This window comes from Barbus barbus, assembly GCF_936440315.1.
Source record: "Barbus barbus genome assembly, chromosome: 5".
Classification (NCBI taxonomy): Eukaryota; Metazoa; Chordata; class Actinopteri; order Cypriniformes; family Cyprinidae; genus Barbus; species Barbus barbus.
The window spans coordinates 29,673,444-29,698,396 of NC_136733.1; the positions used below are offsets into that span (position 1 = coordinate 29,673,444).

The window sequence follows — 24,953 nt, forward strand, 5'->3', positions numbered from 1 at the left end:
AGTATAATTGCAGGGTATTTTTATTAAGTACATAAATATGTAGATGTATTTGTAGTATACTTAGTATGAAATAAATGTAATTCACATACATTTAAGTATATTTATTTTTCACGGTGGATCCACACCTTGAACAACTGCTTTTGTTTTTCCTTGAAGAACGGGGATTCCCACTGTCTTGGAAAACCTGGGTATATGAGGCAGCCCAATTTTAAAAGAATCTTATAACACTTATAATCTTATACCTTATATCTTGGACTAATTATGAGTAAACTTCAGGTATCAAAAATGATAAAAAAATAATAACAACAACAAAGAAAAATCTTATCCTTAATTCCTTATCCAATAAATCATGAAAAACTAGAATAGTCTTGGGGCCTTAATAGTAAATCCCGGACCTCAACTTGGTCTTTGAGCAACAAATACAGCGTGTGGTAAAATCAGTTTTTTACAGTCCAAAAAATGCTCAAAAATCATTATTTACAGATGCTGAAAGTGTCAATATTGTCAGTATATTTTCCTGTTATGTTCCATTAAATGTCTTGAAAATAAAAATGCCCTTTTCAAAACAAACAGGGCATTTTAAAAGATCTCGATTTTGATTTTATTTCGGCTTGTTTACTGGCTCTCTGCATGAAGCTCTGGGCCTTTGCTGGGTGAAGCTAGCCGAAGACTATCAGTTTTTACCGCACCAAAGAGATCATAGTCAAGGAAGATGCTGCCGTGGTGCAGAGATCAATACTGCATCACTCTGAGTTTCTATGTGTATAAAGAGATATTGATTATAAAAACATTCTGTATATTGAGATTAATTGAATCAACAGCAAGCCAAAGTCAAGCCACACACCAACGTACAGAACTGTCAAAACTCGTATGAAAGTGACACATTTCAGCATTATGGGTCAGTTTAGCAGAACTAAAAAGAAAAAACCATGCGGAGATGTTAATGCTTTGGTTGCAGTCTATTTGTGTGGACCCCCTCATGGCCCGAGAACATAGAAGGTTGGATTGCAGTTATTGAAGCTCTCAGCATTTCGGTCAGAGCCTGTTATAGATAATAGACTTCAGTAAAAACACTTTAACAAAGGGAGAAATGGGTATTCCACCCGACGCGCACAACGGAAGGCTTTTATCCATCAGCTTGCCAGAAAAAAAACGCATATGGATCGTTGAAGTGAGTGTAAAAAGGCTTAAATCAGTTTTAAATGTGATTTACAGTTTGATCTGAAACACAGCCCTTTGCAGAACAGTCCGAAATCAAAGCGTGCGCACACACGCATACATAACATTCCTGCTCTGGGATTCTTTATGAATTCTATCCTCAGGGGTTTACAAGTAAGTGGAGGCTTTTAGCTGCGACAGTTGAGTGAGTGAGTTTCTGTGTGAGAGAGAGAGAGTGCACAATGAGGCTTGAAGGATAAGAGAAAATATGTGGCCTTTAGCCACGCCCCCGTCTGTCCGTCAGCCCGACTGGCGGGTTTAAAGAGACAGTGGCAGTGATGGATAGGCGGGACTAATAGCCGCTCCGCCTGATTTAGCAAAGAGGGAAGGCATCTTTCATTTATCTTATTTTTTCTAGTTTTCCCATTTCTCTGGCTGAAACATGCCGCTATTTTTCAATAACCACTCGCTCTTTCTCTTTGAGTTCGGAAACGCAGCATGTGTGTGCACTGGATTCTCACCCCTGGGGTTACTGAGCGCCGCTTCAGCGGCCTTGCCTCCATCGCCGCACTGGTTCGGGTGGAAGGGTGTGCACTGTTCCCCGCTGCCAGCCACCACCTCCACGTTCCTGCTGAGATCTTTGGGTTCAGTCAGAGTCTTCAGGCGGTACAGCTTCCCGCTGCTGGTATCCGACAGGTAGAGCGATTCGCGCACAGGATCCATAGACAAGTAGTACTTATGAGCCGGGCTGGAGCTGGAGAAAAAGAATTTTAACAAGGCTTTATGACAAAGCAGGGCTACACACATATAGGCAACATTCTTGCTTAAACTATTTCATAAACTTGGAATCTATGCCGAAAAACAACCGCACACAGACTAGTGCACACACAAGGTTAGAGTAAAAAAAAAAAAAACCCTCCAGGTCTCAGCGCCTTGCAGAAATTTCAATCATTCTGAACTCAAGCCCCGATCAAAACTGCCAACCCCTCCAGCACGTTGGACCCCTGCCAGTCTATAATCTTCCTTTCCTTCCATCCGCATCTGCCCTAAGAGCAAATCTACCTGCTGCCTCTTTCTCAACTGTTCCTTAGGCAGAATTGAAAGAGAAAGGAAAAACCCCACCAAAAAACATGATTTCCTAAAAGGGCAAAAAATTGTCCCACACAAAAATTGATGAGGGCTTTTTTGTCTTTTGACAGCAAAGACATGTTTTTGAGGTTGTGCTCTCTTTGTCAAAGCGAAACACTTCCTCTGGCACATCACCTGTGGCGTCTGAGTTTGGTGCTTTAAGATTACGAGGCGTTCTGCTGCTCTGACATTTGAGGGAAGTTGATTCACTCTTTTGGGTTTAAGGATTAGAATTGTGTAGGGGCAGTGAGGTCGGGGTAAAGGGGAGTAGTTCATGTTACTCCTGATGAAGTGTAGACCGAAGTACTTAAGTTGCATTCAGTAAAAATGCTTAACAAATGTAAACAAATGTTAGTTGCTTTCGATAAGGATCTCACAAATGTAAATTGTTACTCCACAAAGCCATTAACCAAATTTACATCAAAAACATTAATATTTCTTTCAAAGCTGTTTTCGTAATAATAAATGGGAGTAGTTTCTGTAGTTCAAAGATCATGGGTTCAATTCCCTGGGAATGCACAGACTTTTAATACAAATGTTGCACGAATCTAAATAGTTACTTCACAAAGCCATTAACCAAATTCACAACAATATTGAAATGGTAAAAGAGATTCACGTTTCTCTCAAAGCTGTTTTCTATAAACAGGAATAAAGGGCAAAAGCTGTCCTGTCAAGCTGTCTGTGTTTGCTGACAGATTGATGAAACTGAAAATGTTAATACTATAAGGTTCTTTTGAGTCTTCGCGAGGTTGAATCAGATTTTGGTTTGATCAGAAGCATTATCTCCAAAAGAAGGCTGAAGTTAGGATTTCCCCCTTCCTGCGGGATGCAATACTGTGTGCAAACACACATGCGCAAGCAAAGATAAAGGATTACAGTGCGCTTGTCGGTGTTAGTCTGTGGGGCAGAGGTCTATCCCGCACTCTAACTCCCTCTCTGTGGGGGGCGCCGTTTCTAAATTCACATGAAACGAGGAAGATCCAGACAATAAACGGGAGACTGCGGTGTGACGCTGCCAGCGGTTTACTGAGAAAAGCTGTTAGTGTTCAATTCATCGATGCAAAAAATGCCTCAGATGGATTCCTGACCACACACACATTGAAGATTACAGGCAACAGTTGCCAGTGTGTGCCTCCATAACACACACTGACACAAAAACATGTCTGCAAATGCACAAACACACACACATATATGGGTTTGTGCACACACAAATACAAAAAAACATAACAATTACAAACATACACACATTGAGATACTATGAAATGGTATGTAAATATTAAATGATAAAAGATGGTCTCTATTGGAAGAAAATAAAATGTGATATGCTCAATAGCAATTAAAAGGTAAACTATAAATGAATTAAATGGATAAAAATGAAAAGAAAATAAACAAGCCATGGAATAAAGGAGGAGACAATCAAAAGAATAACATTGCAGTAAAAGTGTTGAAAGGAAAAGGCTGTAGTCATTATAGCTTGGGAGTAATGGGATGTATTGACTAAAGTTTTGGGGTTACTAGTATTTTTATCACTAATAGGAATATTAATGTTTAGAGCATTAGTGTAGTGTATCAGTATATTATGAAATACAGGTACATCTAAAAAAATTAGAATATCGTGAAAAAGTTGAACTTTCATATAGTTTAGATTCATTACATGTAAAGTAAAACATTTCAAAAGTTTTTTTTTTAATTTTGATGATTAGAGCTTACAGCTCATGAAAGTCAAAAATCAGTTTCTCAAAATATTTGAATATTTACATTTGAGTTTCAATTAATGACCATCCCTACAGTATAAATTCTGGGTATCTCTTGTTCTTTGAAACCACAATAATGGGGAAGACTGCTGACTTGGCAATGATCCAGAAGACGAACATTGACGCCCTCCACAAAGAGGGTAAGTCACAGAGGGTCATTACTGAAAGGTGTGGCTGTTTACAGAGTGCTGTATCAAAGCATATTAAATGCAAAGATTACTGGAAGGAAGAATTTGGGTAGGAAAAGTTGCACAAGCAACAGGGATGACCGCAAGCTTGAGAATACTGTCAAGCAAAGCCGATTCAAACACTTATGAGAGCTTCACAAGGAGTGGACTGAAGCTGGAGTCAGTGCATCAAGAGTCACCACGCTCAGACGTCTTCAGGAAAAGGGCTACCAGGCCACTTCTGAACCAGAGACAACGTCAGAAGCATCTTACCTGGGCTGTGGAGAAAAAGAACTGGACTGTTGCTCAGTGGTCCAAAGTCCTCTTTTCAGATGAAAATAAATTTTGCAGTTAATTTGGAAATCAAGGTCCCAGAGTCTGGAGGAAGATTGGAGAGGCACAGAATCCATGTTGCTTGAAGTCCAGTGTGAAGTTTCCAGAGTCAGTGATGATTTGGGCTGCCATGTCATCTGCTGGTGTTGGTCCACTGTGTTTTCTGAAGTCCACAGTCAACGCAGCCATCTACCAGGAAACTTTAGAGCACTTTGTGCTTCCTTCTGCTGACAAGCTTTATGGAGATGCTGATTTCATTTTCCAGCAGGACTTGGCACCTGCCCACACTGCCAAAGGTACCAAAAGCTGGTTCAATGACCATGGTGTTACTGTGCTTTGATTGGCCAGCAAACTCGCCTGACCTGAACCCCATAGAAAATGCAGATGACCTGAAGCCGCTATCAAAGCAACCTGGGCTTCCATTACACCTGAGCAGTGCCACAGGCTGATTGCCTCCATGCCACGCCACATTGATGCAGTAATTCATGCAAAGGAGTCCCAACCAAGTATTGAGTGCATAGAAATGAACATACTTTTTAGAAGCCTGACATTTCTGTTTAAAATATCCTTTTTTTTATTGATCTTATGTAATATTCAAATTTTCTGAGACACTGAATTTTGGGTTTTCATTATCTGTAAGCCATAATGATCAAAATTTCAAGAAATAAAGGCTTGAAATATTTCACTCTATGTGTAATGAATCTATATAATATATGGGTTTCACTTTCTGAAATGAGTAAAAAAAAATATTGACCTTTTTCATGATATTCAAATTTTTGAGATGTACCTACTAATTTTATTTAGGGCTTTTCACATGAGAATTTGATTCTGCTGACTTACTATAGGGGCTGCTGCCTCTAAATGAGTTGTTTTGCATTTAAGACTCGAGTCACTTAACCTCTACTTAACCTCCACTTAACCTAGCGGGAAGTCGTGGCCTTATGGTTAGAGAGTCAGACTCGTAATCCAAAGGTTGCGGGTTCGAGTCTCGGGCCGCCAGGGATTGTAGGTGGGGGGAGTGAATGTACAGCGCTCTCTCCACCCTCAATACCACGACTGAGGTGCCCTTGAGCAAGGCACTGAACCCCCAACTGCTCCCCGGGCATAAATGGCTGCCCACTGCTCTGGGTGTGTGTTCACGGTGTGTGTGTGTTCACTACTGTATGTGTGCACGTTGGATGGGTTAAATGCAGAGCACGAATTCCGAGTATGGGTCATCATACTTGGCCGTATGTCACTTCACTTCACTCTATAGCTCCTCCAAGGTTGATTTAAAATAAAAGAATAATGAATTCAAGCACAGGTGCAGTGTATAAATGACTGAAAAACTATATGGTGATATATATCGGTTCTGAAAAAGAAACATACCTGTGTCTAATATCACGATTTCTGGATGCGCAACATGGAAAAAAATGTAAGTAAAAACAGATTAAAAATTAAAAACAGATATTCCTCAGAGGATTTTCACAATTATGAAAAGTTTTATAAGCTTTAAAGAGCGAATATGTATTTACATGATATAATTAAATATATATATTTTTTTATAAAACCGTCTAATTTAGATGTCATTATGTCACAATTTGATTTGATTTATTTCAATATTTCAGGAGGGTATATGATTCAACCTTTTTACCTTTTTAATAATAAACAAGAATTAAATAAATAAAATAAAACAATAATTAAACTTCTTAGAAATTAAAAAAACATAAAATCACAAGTAATAAGTTATCAAAAGCTTGACATTCCTAAATAACCAAATAAAAACTATTAGTTTAAAATTATAGAAATTACATACAACAGTTACTTATACAAAAAAAAGTTACTCATAAAAAAAAACAACACTGCTCAGAAATGACCGATAATTTGCTGATAGAAGATGGCAGACCTGAGCTCCAGGATGCTGATGGCGAATCCATTGGGCAGAATCCTGCGGATGTAGTTGAAATCACCTACATACACACTTCCATCCGAACCGCAGGCCAGAGCGATGGGAGCAAACAATTTCTGCTCCACGGCCGGGCCGTTGCAGTTTGGACACGGGATTGCGCGGACCACCCCAGTCCCCATCACTGTGGAGATGACCAGAGGCTGCTGGGAAATAAAGACATTCTCTCCATTACCTTTATGAAGGATACCTGCAGAAGAGAAAAGAAACAGAATATTAGATTGAAGCCTTTATATATCAGTGATGAAATGTGATGGTGCTATAAGGCCCTGTAGAAACAAACTAAAGAAAGGAATGATACAAACTGCCATCTAGGGAGCTCTCAGGAGCCAACACGATTTATTGATTGGGCGGATGTTAGATTTAAACGTGCTCTACATAGGGCATCTTTTTTGATAAACACTGCTATACTGCTGTCTGAAGGTCATAGTTTAAGCTCATTTTTCCTATAACACATGAAGGTCCAAGGGATCAACTTTTCATTTTAAAAACGGTGTTGGAAACATTTTACTATTTTGGTGAATCTTATGAATATATTCTTTTAGCTTTTAGGCTCTCAATCGTAAAACAGAAATACATCATAAAACAATTCTTCAAAGACTACATAAATCTATGATAATGTAAAATAGACATTTGTTAGACATTTGAAAATGGCATGCTACACGAATGATTACTATCCAACAGTGTTGTCATTTACCCTGCAGCCAGTAATCTTGCACTGATATCATTTTATCAAAAGCTGTGTTGGTGAAAAGCATGCTTGAGATGAAATACAAGATGTGAAAAATTAAGGTAATATTTTATGTATCATCTCTTATTAAGCTGTAATTTTGTTATGCCAAAACTGTGAAAATGTTAATTAATTGTGTAAACTTTAACTTAACTTTATTCCAAAAATGTTTAAAACTTAATTTTCTTAATTCCCACCACAAAATGAATTTTGATATGAGATTTGGTGGAAATTAATTTATGACTGTTTTAGGGCCAAAAAACATAAATAGGACAGAATTCTGCAATATGGAAATTTTAGAAGGCAAAGTAAATAAACTAATGATTTTGAAAAGTGTTTTAATTTCTAAAAGTACACAGGGCCAAAAGTGCCCATAGTTGTAGAAAACACCCATGTGTTGAGTGTGTGTGTGTGTGTGTGTGTGTGTTATAGTCCCTCACCACTCTCCAGGTTGAGCACGTGGTGGTGGTTCAGTGTCCATCCGCCCAAGTTTGATGGCGTCAGCTCAAAGCCCTGCAGCTGAGCAACTCTCTTCTCCCAGAGCACAACGTCCAGACAGGATTCATACTCGTATCCAACAGAGACTGTCATTAATTCACACACACGCACGCACGTACACACACACACACACACACACACACACACACACACACACACACCAGTGTAAGTGCCAACCCATTAAATATCACCATCATCATCAAAATCTAAAAGAGACAAACCATCACCATCATCAGAATAAACAAATCTACCAACTCGCGCACAATTTCATTGGTGATTCTTCATTTTAAAGTGAACCTGCATAATTTTAATGCATAAATTACCCAGTATAACCAATAATTACTGTCATTTTACAAGATTAATTAGACTTGTGTGAACTAATATATAAAATCTTGATACTACTTCTCATTTAAAAATGTATTTACCTAACGGAATAACATCCACAAACACCTTACTCCACATAAATGTGTTGCGTCATAGGAAAATGTTCAAGAGCTGAATTCAGTTAAAGTGAGCAGCAGGTTGCTAAAGTGTATGTGGGTAAATTATATTTGCTTCAGTTACAGTTGTGTTGCCATGGTGTTACGGTGAACTTAATTAGGCAGGTGCTTCAAAATAGCAACGCTTGAGATGTAGCCAACATAAACAAGAGTTAGTAGGATAGGATGAACAATAATTAACCAATAATTAAATTTGCAGGGCAGAGATCCTGTATTTCTATACCTATTTAATAATATAACTGTCAAAATGTTACAACGTTACACAATAGATACACTATAGCATCCTGTAATTTGTGGATAAATAATTGTGAATAAAACAACAACAGCTGTTTACACATTTCACACATTTGTTTATTACTATGACTATGAACTGTTTTTGCTTAATTCTTTCTAATTATTACTTGAAAACAGGAGTTAATTTCCTCCATAATAGCCAGTAATTACTAATTTTAAGCTATTATTCAGGTGCGCTAGTGTGCTGTAAAACAGAATGCTTTTCAATGAGAAAAAGATGATGGATTCAGACTCTCTGCAGTGTCTGATTGCTGTCATTGTGATGGATCTCGAAATAATGGAGAGGGAGATAGCAAGAAAGAGGAGCTGAGATCATACAACAGAAGGATCCAGTTGTCAGTCCTGTTCGGAGCACTAAATATGGCTGTTCATACAAAATTTAGTCATAAAAGACAGTGACAACCGCATTCAAGTTAGTTCCTTACATTTTCCAGGGGTCACAACTAAATTTTAAGAGCGAGTTCGATCGACTCGTGCTGTTTGAATGGAACCACACTCGACAAACAGTTGTCAGTCACATCATTGATATACCCAGGACATAAGTGTGAGCTTTGCAGCTTATTTTCTTGCTGTCAATCATTAATATTAGCTAGCTGTCAATCTCAACGTACGAAAAATGACAGAAAGAGGGGTATTGTGAGGTAGAACACAGTTGTCAGTCCTGTTTGGAGTCCTAAACACAAACAGTTCATTTATGAAAGAGACTAAACAGCTGCGCCTCTTGCATCTTATTAAGTACTTTCAATCCAGTTGCTCTACTTAATCTTCACACAACTTTATCTATATGTGTAATGGGTATAATACCATTTAAAAATTTAGGGTCGGTAGGAGTTTAACTGTTTTTGAGTGTTTATGCACATTAAGGATGCATTTATTTGATCAAAATTACAATAAAACAGTATGACTGTGAAATACTATTACAATTTAAAAATAACTTTTCTGTTTTAATATATTTTAAAATGTTATTTATTCTTGTGATTAATTTTCAGCATCATTACTCCGGTTTTCAGCGTCACATGATCCTTCAGAAATCATTCTAAAATACTGATTTGGTGTTTAAGAAAGCTTTGTTGAAAACAGCAATTTATTTTTTGTAAAATGTGATGCTTTTTTTTCAGGATTCTTTGATGAATAGAAAGTTCAAAAGAACAGCATTTATTTGAAACACAAATCTTTCGAAACGGATCGAATTAATGCGAATTAAAGTATTCAGTTAAAAACTGACCTTTTGAATCATAGTGTAAACACTGAATGAAGGCTTATCTTAAACGAAACAAAAACAAAAGTTTGCTTCCCCACACACGCACAGAGCCCCTCACCGTGCGCCTGCACCAGCCCCGTGACCTGCTGGCCATAGATGTCGGTTTTATTCCAGGAGAAAACATATATGAGGTTTGGAGCTGCAGGAAATGATTTCAGAAGCTGCCGACCCTGGACGGCCACAGACAGATGGACTTTGTCCAAGCCCGGCGGGAGGGAGGAATGGGTCAGAACCACCCTCAGGAGAGAGCGATAGCCTGGAGCTCTGGAAGAGAGGTAGCTTAACTTCAGAATAGTAGCAGGGATAACCACCTCCTCTTGGACCGCCTACAGACAGAACGAGACAGAAGCAGACGTGCAGATGCAAAGAACAAGGATGAATTAGGCAGAGGCACAGTTAGAGTGAGAGAAATTAATTGTATTTCTGTTTACTGCATGCACTTTCCATACAGAACAAAACCCGAGCCAATGACCGTAATGCTGCCAAATAAATGTCCCATAAACACAGGTTGCAGTTCTTACAGCTTACAGACACACACACACAAGCTTCGTTCCAAAACTGAGTGAGCTGTCTCTCTGTCTATTGCCTTCATAGGCTGCTGCCCTCCAAGACAGCATCTTAACTGAAAAGAATTCTCATGAGGGACTGATTTGAAACGCTCTACATAAGCAGTGAAAATGAAAAAATCCCTTGATTTCCCTTGATATTGCAATCGATTATTAATACTAAAAGTAAAAATAGTGGTTTTGTGTGGGCAACTCAGTGTTATATTGTTACTGTGGGCTACACATCTAAATTTAGCTGAGACCTGTGTTCTTGAATTGCTTGCTGTTTTATTCATCAGTCAACTTCAGAGAGACTGTTTTCTTCAAACGTTGAGTAAATTATACACTCAAAGTGAGCAACGCATCAATATTAGAACGCTCTCATTACATTATAATCAGCAAAGGTGTCAAGTTTATACAGTTTCACGCAACTGAGATTTGGACTCTTCAAAATGCTCACTTTATAATTGAAAAAAAAGTCAACACTGCCGAAATTTAATTTTTACGCTGTGTTTATGCCTTGTTGATTATAATAGGAACATTTTTCTTTCACTAGCACCGGCTCACAATGTGTATCAGGTATTACACGTCTAACACTGCAAGCGAGCAGTTTCAAGTGTCACATAAATAGAGTTGAAGTATACAAGAGACTTGAGTAACATTGATTCTGGTATAGTCTCATAACATGTGGCTAAGATATTGCATCCAGTGTTTTCTCAGAGTGAATGTGTCTCACACCTGTAATTCAGGTACGACAGTTCCTCTGTCTTCACAGTCGGCAGCGAATCGCGGGAGAGGAGCAGACAGAACAATGGCATGTGGACTGATCAGGTTTTTCAGGTCACAGACAGGTAGTTTGGACTCAGCTCTTTCCATAAAAACACGGTCCAGGACCATGAACTGGTTCCATGGAAGCCAGACAGACCGAATCTCGGACAAAAATGGGGCGCGCTGGAACAACAGAGTCACGGAGATTCCACCCACTGCCAGAAGATCAAAGCTAGTAGCAAAAACAGAAATATGAACACACTTAAAAACAATTCATATTTAAAAGATTGTGGTTGTTCAAATGTGACAATTATGTTAAAAGAAGTAATCAAAAATAGGATTTAGGATTTTTTCCGAGATCATATTTTTTCAGGAGTCTTGAAAAAATGACTGGAAATAGAACAGCATTTATTTGAAATAGAGATCTTTTCTAACAGTGAATGTCTTTACTGTCACTTCTGAGCAATCTAATGTAGCCTTAAGCATTAAGTATTAATTTCTCAAGACAGTCTTACTGGAACAAACGTTTGAATGGTTGAATAGTGTATTTATGTGTGTGTGGTTGAACGGTATATTTATGTGTGTGTGTGTGTATGTGCTTGTCTGCTTTAAATATCTGAGATTTAAAATTCAATTTGAATATGAAAATAAACCTTTTGGGATTTTTAAATATAGAAAAACAAAGAAACATTAAGCCATAAAATTAATAAGAGATATTAAGATCACTGTTTAAATAACAGAATGTTATTAAATGAGTCATTACATTTTACACATATTTGTGGAGTTCATGCAGCCTGAGTGCAGCTGTTAGTAAAGAAAAAGTGGACAAACATTAAGAAGGTCATGTCAAATAATATATTTTTTTTCTATTCAACTAGCAGTATGAAACTTTTGCCTCATACTGAATTTACAGAAAGAATAGAGTATACAGAATACAGCGTTCTATACAACAAGTAGAACATACACAATATACTTCATACATAAATGAAATCTACAGGAGAGATTAATACAATGTCTATGGTGTGTATGTGTGTGTTTGTCAGTGTGTTAGTGCATGTTCCATTACATTTCTTTCTTTACAAAGTATTTAAGAGTGTGTGTTACCTGCCGTCCTGTCGGCTGAGCGTGTATCCATATTCAGGGTTATGCTGAAACGTGACGTTCACACCAACGAGAGGAGTTCCATCAGAGGCCAAAACCTGACCTCGAATTACACACACTCGACTGCAAAAAGAAAGAGAGAGAGAGAGAGAGAGAGAGAGAGAGAGTCACTGCAAGAGAAACCAGCGGATCCGTCAGGAGAGATCGAAACTGAGAAGAGGAGTACTCTCTTTTCAGTAATCAGAGAAAAATACAATACATGCCTCAATCGATTTTAAGCTTCCTCAAATTAGACGATGACTGCAAAAATCATTTTGGGAGATTATTTTTGGTTTGAGTCACTGCTCATAGCAGCTAGCTGTTATTGTATCAGCATATGAGAGCCTAACGAAATGCTTGAACACATTCATCTGTGTATAGACATTTTTGGACTCAGCATCACCATATTAACACTTAGTTTTCCTTGATCTACCCGTTTGAGGTGTGTTACTTAGTACACCAGTGGTTTCTTTCTTCCTCAGGAGATTCCAAATGGTTGTACTTGGTATTGCCAGTGTTTGTGCAATGGTTTGATTGATTTTTCATTTTCTCTCAGCTTCACAATTGCTCGTTTTTCACCCATAGACACCTCTCTGGTTTTCATGTTGGTTACACGTCTAACTAACTATAAATGCAGTCTGCACGGATCTGAAACTGAGCGCAGACATTGAGTGCTATTTATTGTTTGAATAATCAATTAATAGGACACACCAGGGCAACAAAACATACCTGTCAGTCACATGTTCCAATACTTTTGGTAACATGAAAAATGGGTGGGTTTAAACAAAAGGTGCTATCTTCTAAGTTGTGTATCAGAAAATGCCTGTAAATAAAAGCTGAAATGTTAATCTCTCATCTCATATTCATCTTTTGATGTCAAACACAAATGTTTTCAGTCTACAGCCAAAATAAAGGAATTGGCCTTACTGTTCCAATACTTTTGGAGGGCACTGTATATATATATATATATATATATATATATATATATATATATATATATATATATATATATATATATATATATACACACACACACACACACACAATGGTGGCCAAAATGTTTAGAACACTTGCCAGATTTAAGAGGTTTCAGTTGTTTTTGTTGAATTGGCCATTACAATACCTATAAAACGAACTATTGCCGGAACTACCTGCAATGGAAGGAATCTGCAGGAACATTGAAAATGATGGACTGGCCCTCTCAAAGTCTGGACCTCAACCCCATCGAGCAAATTTGGGGCGAGTTGGAAAATAAACTGGACAGATCTATTGTATATTCAAAGGAGTTGCAGAAGGCATGGGACAACATTAGTGTTGAAGTTCTCAGGAAATATATTGACAATATTCCATAGAAATATGTTGCTGTAATTTCTGCAAAAGATGGAAATACCGAATATTAAATTTAAAAGTGGATAAAAACAGTATGACTCACTTCATCTGATATTTGTTGTGCTCAGAGCAACCATCTGCATATTTCATGAAAAGGCAAAAAAGGTCAATATTTTTAGAACTGTCAGGTGTTCTAACAATATTGGTCACCACTGTACATGTCTTTGTTTCTGTGAGGAGGATACAAATTTGATATGCAAAATAAATATCTCAGAAATCAGAATTACCTGCATAAATTACCATTATTACTGCTAACAAAATTACTTTGAATGAGCAGTCCATGACCTCTTTCTCCCAAATTACTCCAGGCACTCTGACCTTATTTCCCCTCCCTTTTCCAGCCAAAACATTGGCAACATTGTCATGCAAGATCATGCTTGGGTTTGTGCAGTATCATTTTAATTTTGCATGTGAATGAGGATGTCAGAACGGATGTGGGCTGGTGGCTTAAACGGCCAGTCAGTGCTGTCAATCGTGACCAAAGTCTGAACTAAGATGTCTATTGCAGTCTGACAAAAAAGACAGTTGATGTCACACAGTCTGCCTTTACTTTTACCCAAAATTTCAGTGCGATCGCACAACAATTCAACAAAGAAATACTAAAAAAAGTGTCACGGTTTGAATAGAAAAATGACGTGCATATAAATACGGTTACAAATCTTTGAGTATCTGGGAAAGATCGTGATCAAGTGCTGTTTTCCCTGTAATAAGATTATGTGTGCATGTGTATTGGCTCAGTGTGTTTGCGCTAATATTTACAGGTGTGTGTTTATCACCTGCTGTCAAATGACAGGTCTCCTGGCAGTATGTGTGTGCTGTCCCGTCCAATGAGGAACCGCACACGGTCGAAGAACTGCCGTGAAGGGCGTGTCTCAAAAGGGGCGTGGCTCTGCTGGATGATGTCACGTGGGTCAGGCGAGCCTTGGCACAGCGGGGCGCTCGCACATACCTGCTGACTACAACAGTCTGGGTCGACACAGTCCATGAGACCATCTGAAACACACACACACACACTTTATATGCAGAGACATGTAGCCTTGACGCAGCTTGCCCTTGCACTGCATGTGTCTGTGTGCGCGTGATCTCATTTGTCAGCTCCATTAAAGGGGATCTGTGTTTTTAACCTCCCACAGGAGAAAGTCTCAGAGAGAATAACCTAGAAGCCTCTCTCTCTCACACACACACACACACACACTTATACACACTCACACGTAGGTTGGGGAATAACCAACACTCTCTCCACCCTCAATACCACAACTGAGGTGAGACCCTTGAGCAAGGCACCGAACCCCCAACTGCTCCCCGGGCACCGCAGCATTGGCTGCCCACTGCTCCGGGTGTATGTTCACTACTGTGTGTACACTTGGATTGGTTAAATGCAGAGCACAAATTCCGAGTATGGGTCACCATACTTGGCCACACACCACTTCCCTTTCCCTTTATATGGTTAAACAGACGCCTTAAAGAGGACATGCATATTTTAGACTTCTATTGTTTTAATATAAAGCTAATGTTAATGTTAACTAAAGACTCACCTTAATTGTATATATTTTTTGCACTTTTACAGTTCTGCTACATTTAAAATATATATATATATATATATATATATATTATTATTATTATTTATTCTTTTTTTGTTTTTTAATTGAGGGTGTCCCCAAAGGGAGGTTTGCTCAGATTTAGCTAGTACTATACTATATTTCTGTACTAAAAATATAGCTAACTAAACCCACTCACACAATTTGAGACATAAGCCAAAGTGTTTTATTATACAACAGGTTTTGTTGTGCATTTTTGCACATATAGTACCATTCAAATGTTTAGGGTTACAGTTTTTAACCGTTTTTGAAAGAAGTCTCATATGCTCACAAAGGCTGCATTTATATGATCAAAAATGCAGTAAAACAGTAAAATTATGAAATATTATACCAATTTAAAAAAGCTATTTTCTATTTTGATATTTTAAAATGTAATTTATTCCATTGATGGCAAAGCAAAATTTATAGCAGCCAATACTCCATTACTCAGATCGTGTCAGATGAATCATTGTACTGTAATATGCAGATTTGGTGCTCAAGAAATTTTACTTATTATCAATGTTGAAATTATTTGATGCTTAACATATTGGTCGAAAACATGATACATGATTCAAGGTTCTTTGATAAAAATAAAGTTCAACAAAACAGCATTTATCTTAAATGGATTTTTTCTTTTAACATTATAAATGTCTTTACTGCCATACTGAATACATTACTGCTGAATAAAATTATTCATTTCTTTAAAAAAATCTAACTGACATTACACTTTTGAACAGTAGTGTAGCTAGTCATGCTTAGAACAATACCTTTGTGAGTATGTGCCTGTTAACCTAAAGCTAATTTCATCCGTGCTATATCTGTCATCCACACAGCTCATCTTCTATAAGGTTCTTTACCGCTGTCATTATCTTTACTGTCATTGCACTCGGTTTCCATGACGACATTACAGCCTGGCCCGCTCCATCCTGACTGGCACACACAATGCCAACCGCTCTGTTCCAGCGTACAGCGGCCATTACCGTTACACAACCCTGGACACGCATCTAAGGGAGAGAGAGACAGCACATCTATAATCACAGCATTCTTTCTTCAGACCTTGAGTAAAATTGTTCATACAAAAGACATCACAAAGTCATCTATTCGTTCCTTCATTCACTCTATCACACATACACTTACCTTTATCAAACAGATCCAGGTAATGTGCTGCTGAAAGAGTTACAAAATGAAAGACAGAGAGAACAAAGAGGAGAAATTACATTGGAGACATACTTCAGAGAAGCTCTGTGTGTACGTGTTTGTGCATTGCTGTTTTATTTGAAGTGTCCCTGTCGTTCGCTGCCTTAAGCGTATATTTGTCCCTTGAGTTTCACAGACTGTTCTCATCATGAGCGCCACAATTAAAGGAACGCGCTTTGACTCGGAGGAGGAAAAAAGATGGAAAAAAAGGAAGAGAGGGAGACGGCACAATGAGAGAGACTGTTTAGTTTATACATCATCTGCAAGGCAAAAACACGGCTCCATGTTGGTTCAGCGTCAGTTGATTTACATGTTTCATAAAAAATGCACAAAGCTTGTCAAATTACTGCTGAAATATGGTTGAAAAGGCAAATAATCATCAAGACATGATATTTGCAAAGTGTCTAGAGCAGGATTTCAAAAGACAGCCAGTAAGAACGAAGATTGTTTTTATGCTAACGTATTAATCAAATGTGACACCCCACTGTCAAATGATTAGCGAAAAGTCAAGTACATATCAAGATTGAAATAAGATGTTACTAAAAAAAAGGTGTTAAGGTCTATTCACACAAAGAACAACCCAAAAAAGTATTGTAAAACACAACTTTACACATTAAACCAGTGGTTCTCAAACTTTTTTGGTCGCGTCCCCTTAAACCTAAAAATAAATCTGGCACCCCCCCCATCCCACCTCAGAAGTTAATTTTTTAAAGTCTAATAAATGTTCAAATTGATAGCTTTCAATTATACTGTAATGCTGAATGGCTATAGTCAATGGTTAAATATTAGAGGAAAAACTATTTCATAGAGACATCTGTAGTATGGGTATCAGTGATACTGGCCTTCAGACATAAAATATGCCATTAAACAAATAGTAAAAATATGCTGTCTTTATGTAGTTTGTACATTAATTTGAAGATTTAATGTGAAATTATTGCAATACAAAAGTATATTTAAAAACTTTAATGCTAGGTGGGATTAATCACGATTAATTTCAGAAAAAAATGTGTGATTAATTCGTTTTTATTACTGTTAATACGAATGAATAAAAAAAAAATAATCAATTGACAGCACATATATATATATATATATGAAGAATTTATTTGCAAAAACAGATAACTCTGTTTTTGAAAATTTAAAAAAATAATGTTTTTATTATGTTATCATGTTTTTATTGTGTTTTGTTGTGTTAACTGTTTTTTTTGTTATTTTTTAACCCAGTCAAAATAACTCAACTGCAGTTTGATTGAGATTAATTGAAATGCACAAGGAAAAAACATGATTTCTAAGACTTGTTAAAAACGGAGTTAACTGTTTTTGCAAATGAACTCTTCATATATATATATATATACACATACACACAAACATATATAGTTTGGTGTTGGACAATGAAAGCTCAGGTAATTTAAAGTTTCTTATGTACGGAGCCCCTAAGAGCTCATGGTGGTGGAAAGATTTCGGGGTGGGTGAAAAAAATTTGGGGTGGGAGGAAAAAATATTTTTCAAATCTTTTGCGTTCTCAAGTTTTGCGAGGGAACGCAAACATCTTTGCGAGAGAACGCAAAGTTTTGCGAGAGAACGCAAAAGATTTGAAAAATATTTTTTCCTCCCACCCCGATTTTTTTTCACCCACCCCGAAATCTTTCCACCACCATGAGCTCTTAGGGGCTCCGTACTTATGCTCACCAAGTTTGCAGCATTTATTTCCTAAAAATGCAGTTAAACAGTAATATTGTAAACTACTATTACAATTTCAAATGTTATATTTTAATACATTTTAAAATGACACTTATTCCTGTAATGGCAAAGCTGAATTTTTAGCAGCTGTTACTCCAGTCTTCAGTGTCACATGATTATTCATAAATTCAAATTTTCAGTTTGGTGCTCAAGAGACATTTCTTATTATCATAAAAGAACAGCATTTATTTAAATCTTTTGAAGCATTACAAATGTCTTTATTATTAATTATTTTCAAAATAATAAAAAAATCATACTAACTTCAAACTTTTGAATTGAATAATAGTATATGTAATATTGTGTAATAATGTCATATAATAGTATAATACAATTAGTGTCATTCTGACATACCAATAGTGCAGTGCTCTCCCTCCCAACCGGGCTGACAGACACACTGTCCATCTCTGCACTCTCCATGCTCTTCACAGATTGGATGGCACGCCTGTTTGTCACAGGTGGTCCCCTCCCACCCCTCCTCACATTGGCAACGCCCAGCAACACACACACTATGGGCGCTGCAGGGAACGGGGCAAACCTCTGAAATAACAACATACAGAATTACCAAATTTTGCCATAAGTTAAATACAGGGCTCTCAAGTCTCACGCATTCAGTGAAAGACTCACGGATTTCCACCAGTTCACACGCTCCCACGCCACACCTTGTATTTCTCATGCTGAGAAGGGATAACTTGCCCCGTTATATACAATTAATAGATGAGGGAATACAGAGGCAAGTTCTCTGCCGAGTTCATAGCTGTCTTGAGTTATACAGAGTTAAATGCCACCTACCAGCCAATCAGAAATTAGGGCGTTTGTTACTAAGCAACATGGATGCGCGCTCTCATGGAGTGTATGTTGGAAGAGAAAGATCCGATGAATGCTGTAACCCCATTTTTTTTTTTTTTCGATTTCAATCGATCACTTGCCTGTGGAAAGACAGTGAGAGCTGATGTTGGGGAATATAACCAAATTCATGCTAAAGTATTAAAAACTCTCCAACTGCTTTGCAACCAGAAGCTTAACTTAGCTTTGGCTTCCTGAAAGGAAAGTGCTAGATTTGTTATAACAGTTGATAAATCTGATAAAAAACAGACAAATTCATCCAAATAAAATAAGTTGTTTTACATATTTAAAAAGTATCAAAAATACAAAGAAATTTGTCCCCAAACATGCCAACTGAACAGCAGTGCTCAATGTACATGCTGTACACATACAGTAGGATTACAGAACTTATCCTGAGCATGTATATCAAGCTGTCTGTGTGTGTGTGTGTGTGTGTGTGTGTGTGTGTGAGAGAGAGAGAGTACATATTTCAGCTTCTTATTTTTTTTCTTCTGTTGTGTTTGTTGTACATTTTGATGCCTTGATGACAGGGGTAGGGGGCTCCCATATAAAGCACTGCGGCTTCCCCACTCAAATTCAGATGCAGTGTTTTCCATGGTGGGTTTGAACAAAACCAAAACTAGGTACAGTTTGACTCTGGATGGAACGCTATTATCTATCATGACAGTGCTTTATGTGGAAGTCATCATGCATCAAAATGTGCAACAAACATTTACAACAGAAAAAAAGAAACATAAGCTGAAATGCGTACTCTCTCTTTCTCTCTCTCACACACACACACAGACAGCTTAACATACATGCTCAAGGTAAATAACTGTAATCCTACTGTATATGTGTACAGTATATACATTGAGTACTGCTGTTCAGTTGGATTGTTTGGGGCAAAATTTATTTTTATTTTTGATACATTTGTATTTTTAAATATATAAATATTTTTATTTTATTAGAATGAATTAGTCTTTCATCAGATTTACCAGATGTTATCATTTCTATTTGTGCTGGTCAATTATGAACAATAGGTAAAATTGAACTGCTATCAAAAACTTGGGTGCTGCAAATATTTGAGTTGCTCCTCCCCTTTGAGTGACTCCTCCCCTTTATGTGGCCCCTGCCCTAATCTCACTCCAAACTTTAGCTATAACTCGAGAGCCCTGTAAATATATTAAGTTTCTGCAATATATAAATATATTGTGAAAACTTAATTTCCTGTAGAGCTGCTTTGCAATGATTTGTATCGTAAAAAGCACTACACAAATAAACTTGAACTTGAAATAAAAGACAGAAAGTAACAGAGAAAAATACATTTGTTACCATTCATTACAATAGAGCGTAGACTGTAAATAAGATTGATGATGCATCTCCACTTCCTTCCTTCCGAGTCTGCGCAGTAGTGCTCGTGAGGTGGAGCCGTGGAATCAAAGTCCCACCCAAACTGCCGCATACCCAATCACAAGCTCACAATCATGACACCACACCCTATTTTTACAGCAACAAATAACTAATTTAAAGCAAACTTATTAGAAAAATTAACACTTGAACGTACATCAGCATGCTAAGAATTACCTAAAATGACAGAAAACGTCTTTGGAAAAAAATGATCTGAAGTGTAATTTGATTATTTAATTTGTCTCACGTCCCATTAGATTACATGGAGATGGCGGGGTTTATGACCTATAGTGCATCCAGTCACCTGGGGGCGATCGAGACGCTTTGGCTTCACTTTTCAAGACTTGTGCGGCACACTTGCAATCGACACAAAATCTTTGTAAGTTTTTGTTTACGCTGCTGCTTCTTTTACGTCTTGGATTTTATACTGACACCTACTGAATGCATGAAGTACTGCATGTTCACTAACTCTTGCTGCTTCGCATCAAATCTTATCTTCTGTTTTCCTCCATTTCATACTAAACATATAGTATATGGACATTCTTGAAATCAATCCAGTGATTTTCTGTGTGTTGTTGGTGGATCATGCTGGTTCACAGCTGGCTGCTGCACTGCACCATGACTGCCGAGAGCTCACTTCCTGCTGTGGTTATATCTTGAACGGAGGAATTTAGTGGTGTAGTGATGTGTTCACACTCTGCACTTGACGTCCCAGCATTTTTACCTCGATCTGTGGCATGGATGCTGCCGGTCGTCACGGTTTGTTTCATCGCTCCAGTAGGGAGTGTTTTTATTTGGAGTTTTTCACTCATTCTGTTTGGACTGTCTGGGACATTGCAAACAATCTGAGCAAACTGGCTTAAAGTACTATATATCGAGTATACTATATATACAACTTTTTATTGTTTGCCATATATACTGTAAGTGCCTTTTTCTAGAAGACTTTTGACTGAGTGCATCTTTGATTGTGAAAGCGAGCGTAAAGAGAGCAGAAATTCACACACATCCTCTCCTCTCCATCTACAGCCTGCTTTTTCACACCAGCCTAAACTGTCCGAATGTTACTGTGCTTCTGAATTCAAGACAGAGTTTAGCACGGTTTCATGACAAAAACAATTTCCTTGAACGAGTAAGATATCTCTGCTCTCTGGCCCTCAGACAGAATGGCTTTGTCTTCACGCGTACTTATAAGATTCGTGACAGGTCAAACTGAGATGACAGTTTTTCATATCTTAAAAGTCACTTAAAATCAGCTGCCACATTTCTTCTCTGTAACTGCAGTGCTGAGCGTTGAGTTTGGACAGCCTCTCCTCTGTCTTTCTCACTCCTATTGCCCTCCACGTCTCGTACCGTTCAAAACAAATTATCCTTGCTATTCCATAAAGCACATCGGACGAGAGCTCTTCCTCTCAATCACAAGCGAGATTTAAATGTCTGGAAATGACAGGAAGGGCATTAAACCAGAATGTTTATTAATACACACATTATCAATTTAACTGCTCTGCTGTGGAAACGGCCAGTTTCAAGCTGTAATATTCATGCATTTTGATAAATATTGCATTTTGATAATCTAATATTTAATAAATGCTTTCATATTCTAGCCAGTGGCCAAAAGGCAATGAGTTACAAAATCCTGCCGATCTTTCAGAAGAGCAATCTCTTTGCAATAAAAAAAGTGTTCTTATTTAAATATCATCATTGTTAACCAGGAAATGATTAAACTGGTGGGACGTTCCATGGATAGGGTACAAAATAGCGCCTGAATCTCTCACAACAGGAAGTTCCATTTTCAACAAATTGCACAGTGAAAGGAGCTGTTTAACCTTCAGAATACATTGATCGTCAACCTCAAGAGACGACAGACTAAATATTACAAACGTTGTTTTATTTTCTATTCATTTTATATGAGGTCTACAATGTTTGCAACTTTGTAAAAAAAATTTGGGCCATGTTTAATACAGTTTGTTAAATTTTATAGCACTAAACATTAAATAAACATCCAACTTTAAATAAACATCCAAGGTTGCTGATTTACCTGAAATTATATTATCACTCAGTTGGGGCTAGCTATTCTAGGGCAAAACATTTCCTTGTGGTTATTATTAAACTTGTATGTCCCATAAATTAAATGAAAATATTTTGATACATTTTTCTTACAATAACTCGAGTAACAGTGTTAAATTGTCGAGCTTGACTAATGCAGTCAGCACGGCAATACTGAGAAAGTTAAGTGAGAATTTTTAGATGTAGTAAAAAATATGGGATTTGGGCCTCTATAGCTTTTAAAATTGACATAGGATACCGAAGTGTACTGTATTTGAGTAAAGTGCCTTGTATATATCATGAATTTAACCGCAATCCTCTCCCACCATCTGCAAAACAGGATATTCCACAGTCCAGCAGGTTTCATTTATGAGACGCACAATAAATCACAATAAGAACGAATCCGTTTTCTCTCTATTAAAGAAAGCTTTAATGCAATGTATATCACATTACAATTAAGAGCCGATCAATACTCCTGCACACAGGGCCCTGCTTTACTCTGTCAGACAGGAACAGAACCGGATTTGGAGTTTTGGGGTCAATGGTAACAGAATCAAACCAAAATCAGAAACTTCTGAGTGAGAGACGCATGACCAAATGACGAAGAAGCATTTTCAAGACTATAATTACAAATGATAAGATGAAAGGAAAACGCATTTATATGTCTGTGTGTTTTGACTGATACTCACCCACGGAGCAGTCGTCACCGTTCCATCCCTGTTCACACACACACCCCCCTGTCTGGGCTTGGTACGTTCCATGACCTGAACATTGTTCTTTACAGGCAGGAAGTGCCGTCTCACAGCTCTCACCACCCCAGCCTGCCGAACACACACACTCACCGCGCACACACACACCGCGACCTGAACACAAGGGATCCACGCAATCCACTGTAAACACACACACGCACACACAACCATCACACACAGAAATAACAGATTTGTCCATGAGTGTTTAATTACAGGTGCATGTAGACTGTATGTGCATACAGTATAAAGCCATATGCAGACAGAACTAGGAAGTTAGGAAAATTGGGGCTTTACCGATATACTTCATGATTTTAATCCCATTCGAATTGAGTTTTTCTTCAAACTAACTCGGGTAGAAATTGCGGTGCAAATTACCTCTGAGACATCTAATCCTCTCTGGATCGGAAAGCGTGTGATTGCAGTATATTATTGTTTTCACAACGCATCTTCTAATATATTTTGACCTACGTCAAACACCGTAATTACATCTGAATTTCTTGTGCTGTCTAGTGCATCTGCATTATGGATTCGGATCATTTTGCATTCGCTCTGGCTAGAATAACACTTGAGTTTAATATAATGGTTGTACTGGCAAGCGAGAAAAAAAATCTGATGATTATTGAATAAAACAATTTAAATACTACTACAGTGTGTGTACAAAAATAGTTTAATTTAATTTTATATTTTGGTGAAGATTACGTTTAGCACTGTTATTAAATTATTACTGTTTTGTAACTCAGTGCAAAATGACGACCAAGATACACAGAAGAGGCACAATTAAATATCCAATATCAGTTGACATATATACCCTATATAAAATGAAAAAATATATTTTACATGTATAAAATACGCATGTAATTTATTCTTGTTATTTATTTTTGGTGCCCAATTATTAATGAGTCTTATTGTTATCAATGCTTAAACAGTTTTTGCTGCTGAATACTTTTGTAGAAACAGTAATACAATTTGTTACTAAAAACAAATATTTTGTAACATTATAAATGTCTTTACTGTCTCTTTTGATAAATTTAATGCATCGCTGTTGAATAAAACTATTTGTTTTTTTAGTTTTTTTTAAGTCTTACCACACACGTTTGAAAGGTAATATATTATGATTTCCACAAGAATATTAAGCAGCAAAAACAATAATACATAATAATAATACAACAATAATAATAATGATAATAATTAATGTTTTTGAGCACCAGATCAGCATATTAATATGATTGCTGAAGGACCATGTGACACTGAAGACCGAAGTAATGGCTACTGAAAATTCAGCTGTGCAATCACAAGAATACAATTTACTATGAATACATTTACACAATTTACTAATTTGTTCCCTGTAGTAAATTCTGGCCACATTGTACTAATTAATTCTCTCGTTTTGATTTACTAAATCAAGGAAATTAACTAGTAAATCATGACCATGATTAAAATACAATGAGGTAACAAATTATTAGATTGTGGCCACGATATATAATTTTTTTCCCGCATTTACGGGGCTCTGTATTGCGATACCTATTTATTATACATCCCTCATAGCAATAGTTGCTTGTGAAACGTTTCATCTGCTAAATGAATAAATGTAAATGTAGTAAAAGAATCAGGTATTAACTTAAATGTTTTCCTTACTAATATATATTATATTTAGATTAAATCATCTCTATTCGGTCCATCAGTACATGAAAGCATGGGCATCCTCTGTTAATAATCATACCTCAAACGCTGTTTAGAAAATGAATTCTGTCTGGATAGTGCTTAAGACAGCGGCAGAGAAGGTGAAACATGAAAACAGCACAGTCAGAGAG

General features: G+C 37.2%; 1 protein-coding gene across 1 annotated transcript in view; it reads right to left on the minus strand.

The window, feature by feature from the left end:
* LOC306870169 (teneurin-1-like) overlaps positions 1–24,953 on the minus strand; it is a gene marked incomplete at its 5' end in the record, with an annotated part of 124,477 nt that overhangs the window by 33,813 nt on the left and 65,711 nt on the right. Inside the window, 12 exons of the mRNA XM_079417277.1 lie at positions 1,680–1,912; positions 5,909–5,929; positions 6,426–6,675; positions 7,656–7,799; positions 9,827–10,094; positions 11,052–11,313; positions 12,186–12,305; positions 14,387–14,603; positions 16,045–16,191; positions 16,325–16,351; positions 18,473–18,658; positions 23,083–23,283. Of these exons, the coding sequence (XP_079273403.1) occupies positions 1,680–1,912; positions 5,909–5,929; positions 6,426–6,675; positions 7,656–7,799; positions 9,827–10,094; positions 11,052–11,313; positions 12,186–12,305; positions 14,387–14,603; positions 16,045–16,191; positions 16,325–16,351; positions 18,473–18,658; positions 23,083–23,283 (2,076 nt within the window). The remainder of the gene's footprint in view (positions 1–1,679; positions 1,913–5,908; positions 5,930–6,425; positions 6,676–7,655; positions 7,800–9,826; positions 10,095–11,051; positions 11,314–12,185; positions 12,306–14,386; positions 14,604–16,044; positions 16,192–16,324; positions 16,352–18,472; positions 18,659–23,082; positions 23,284–24,953) is intronic.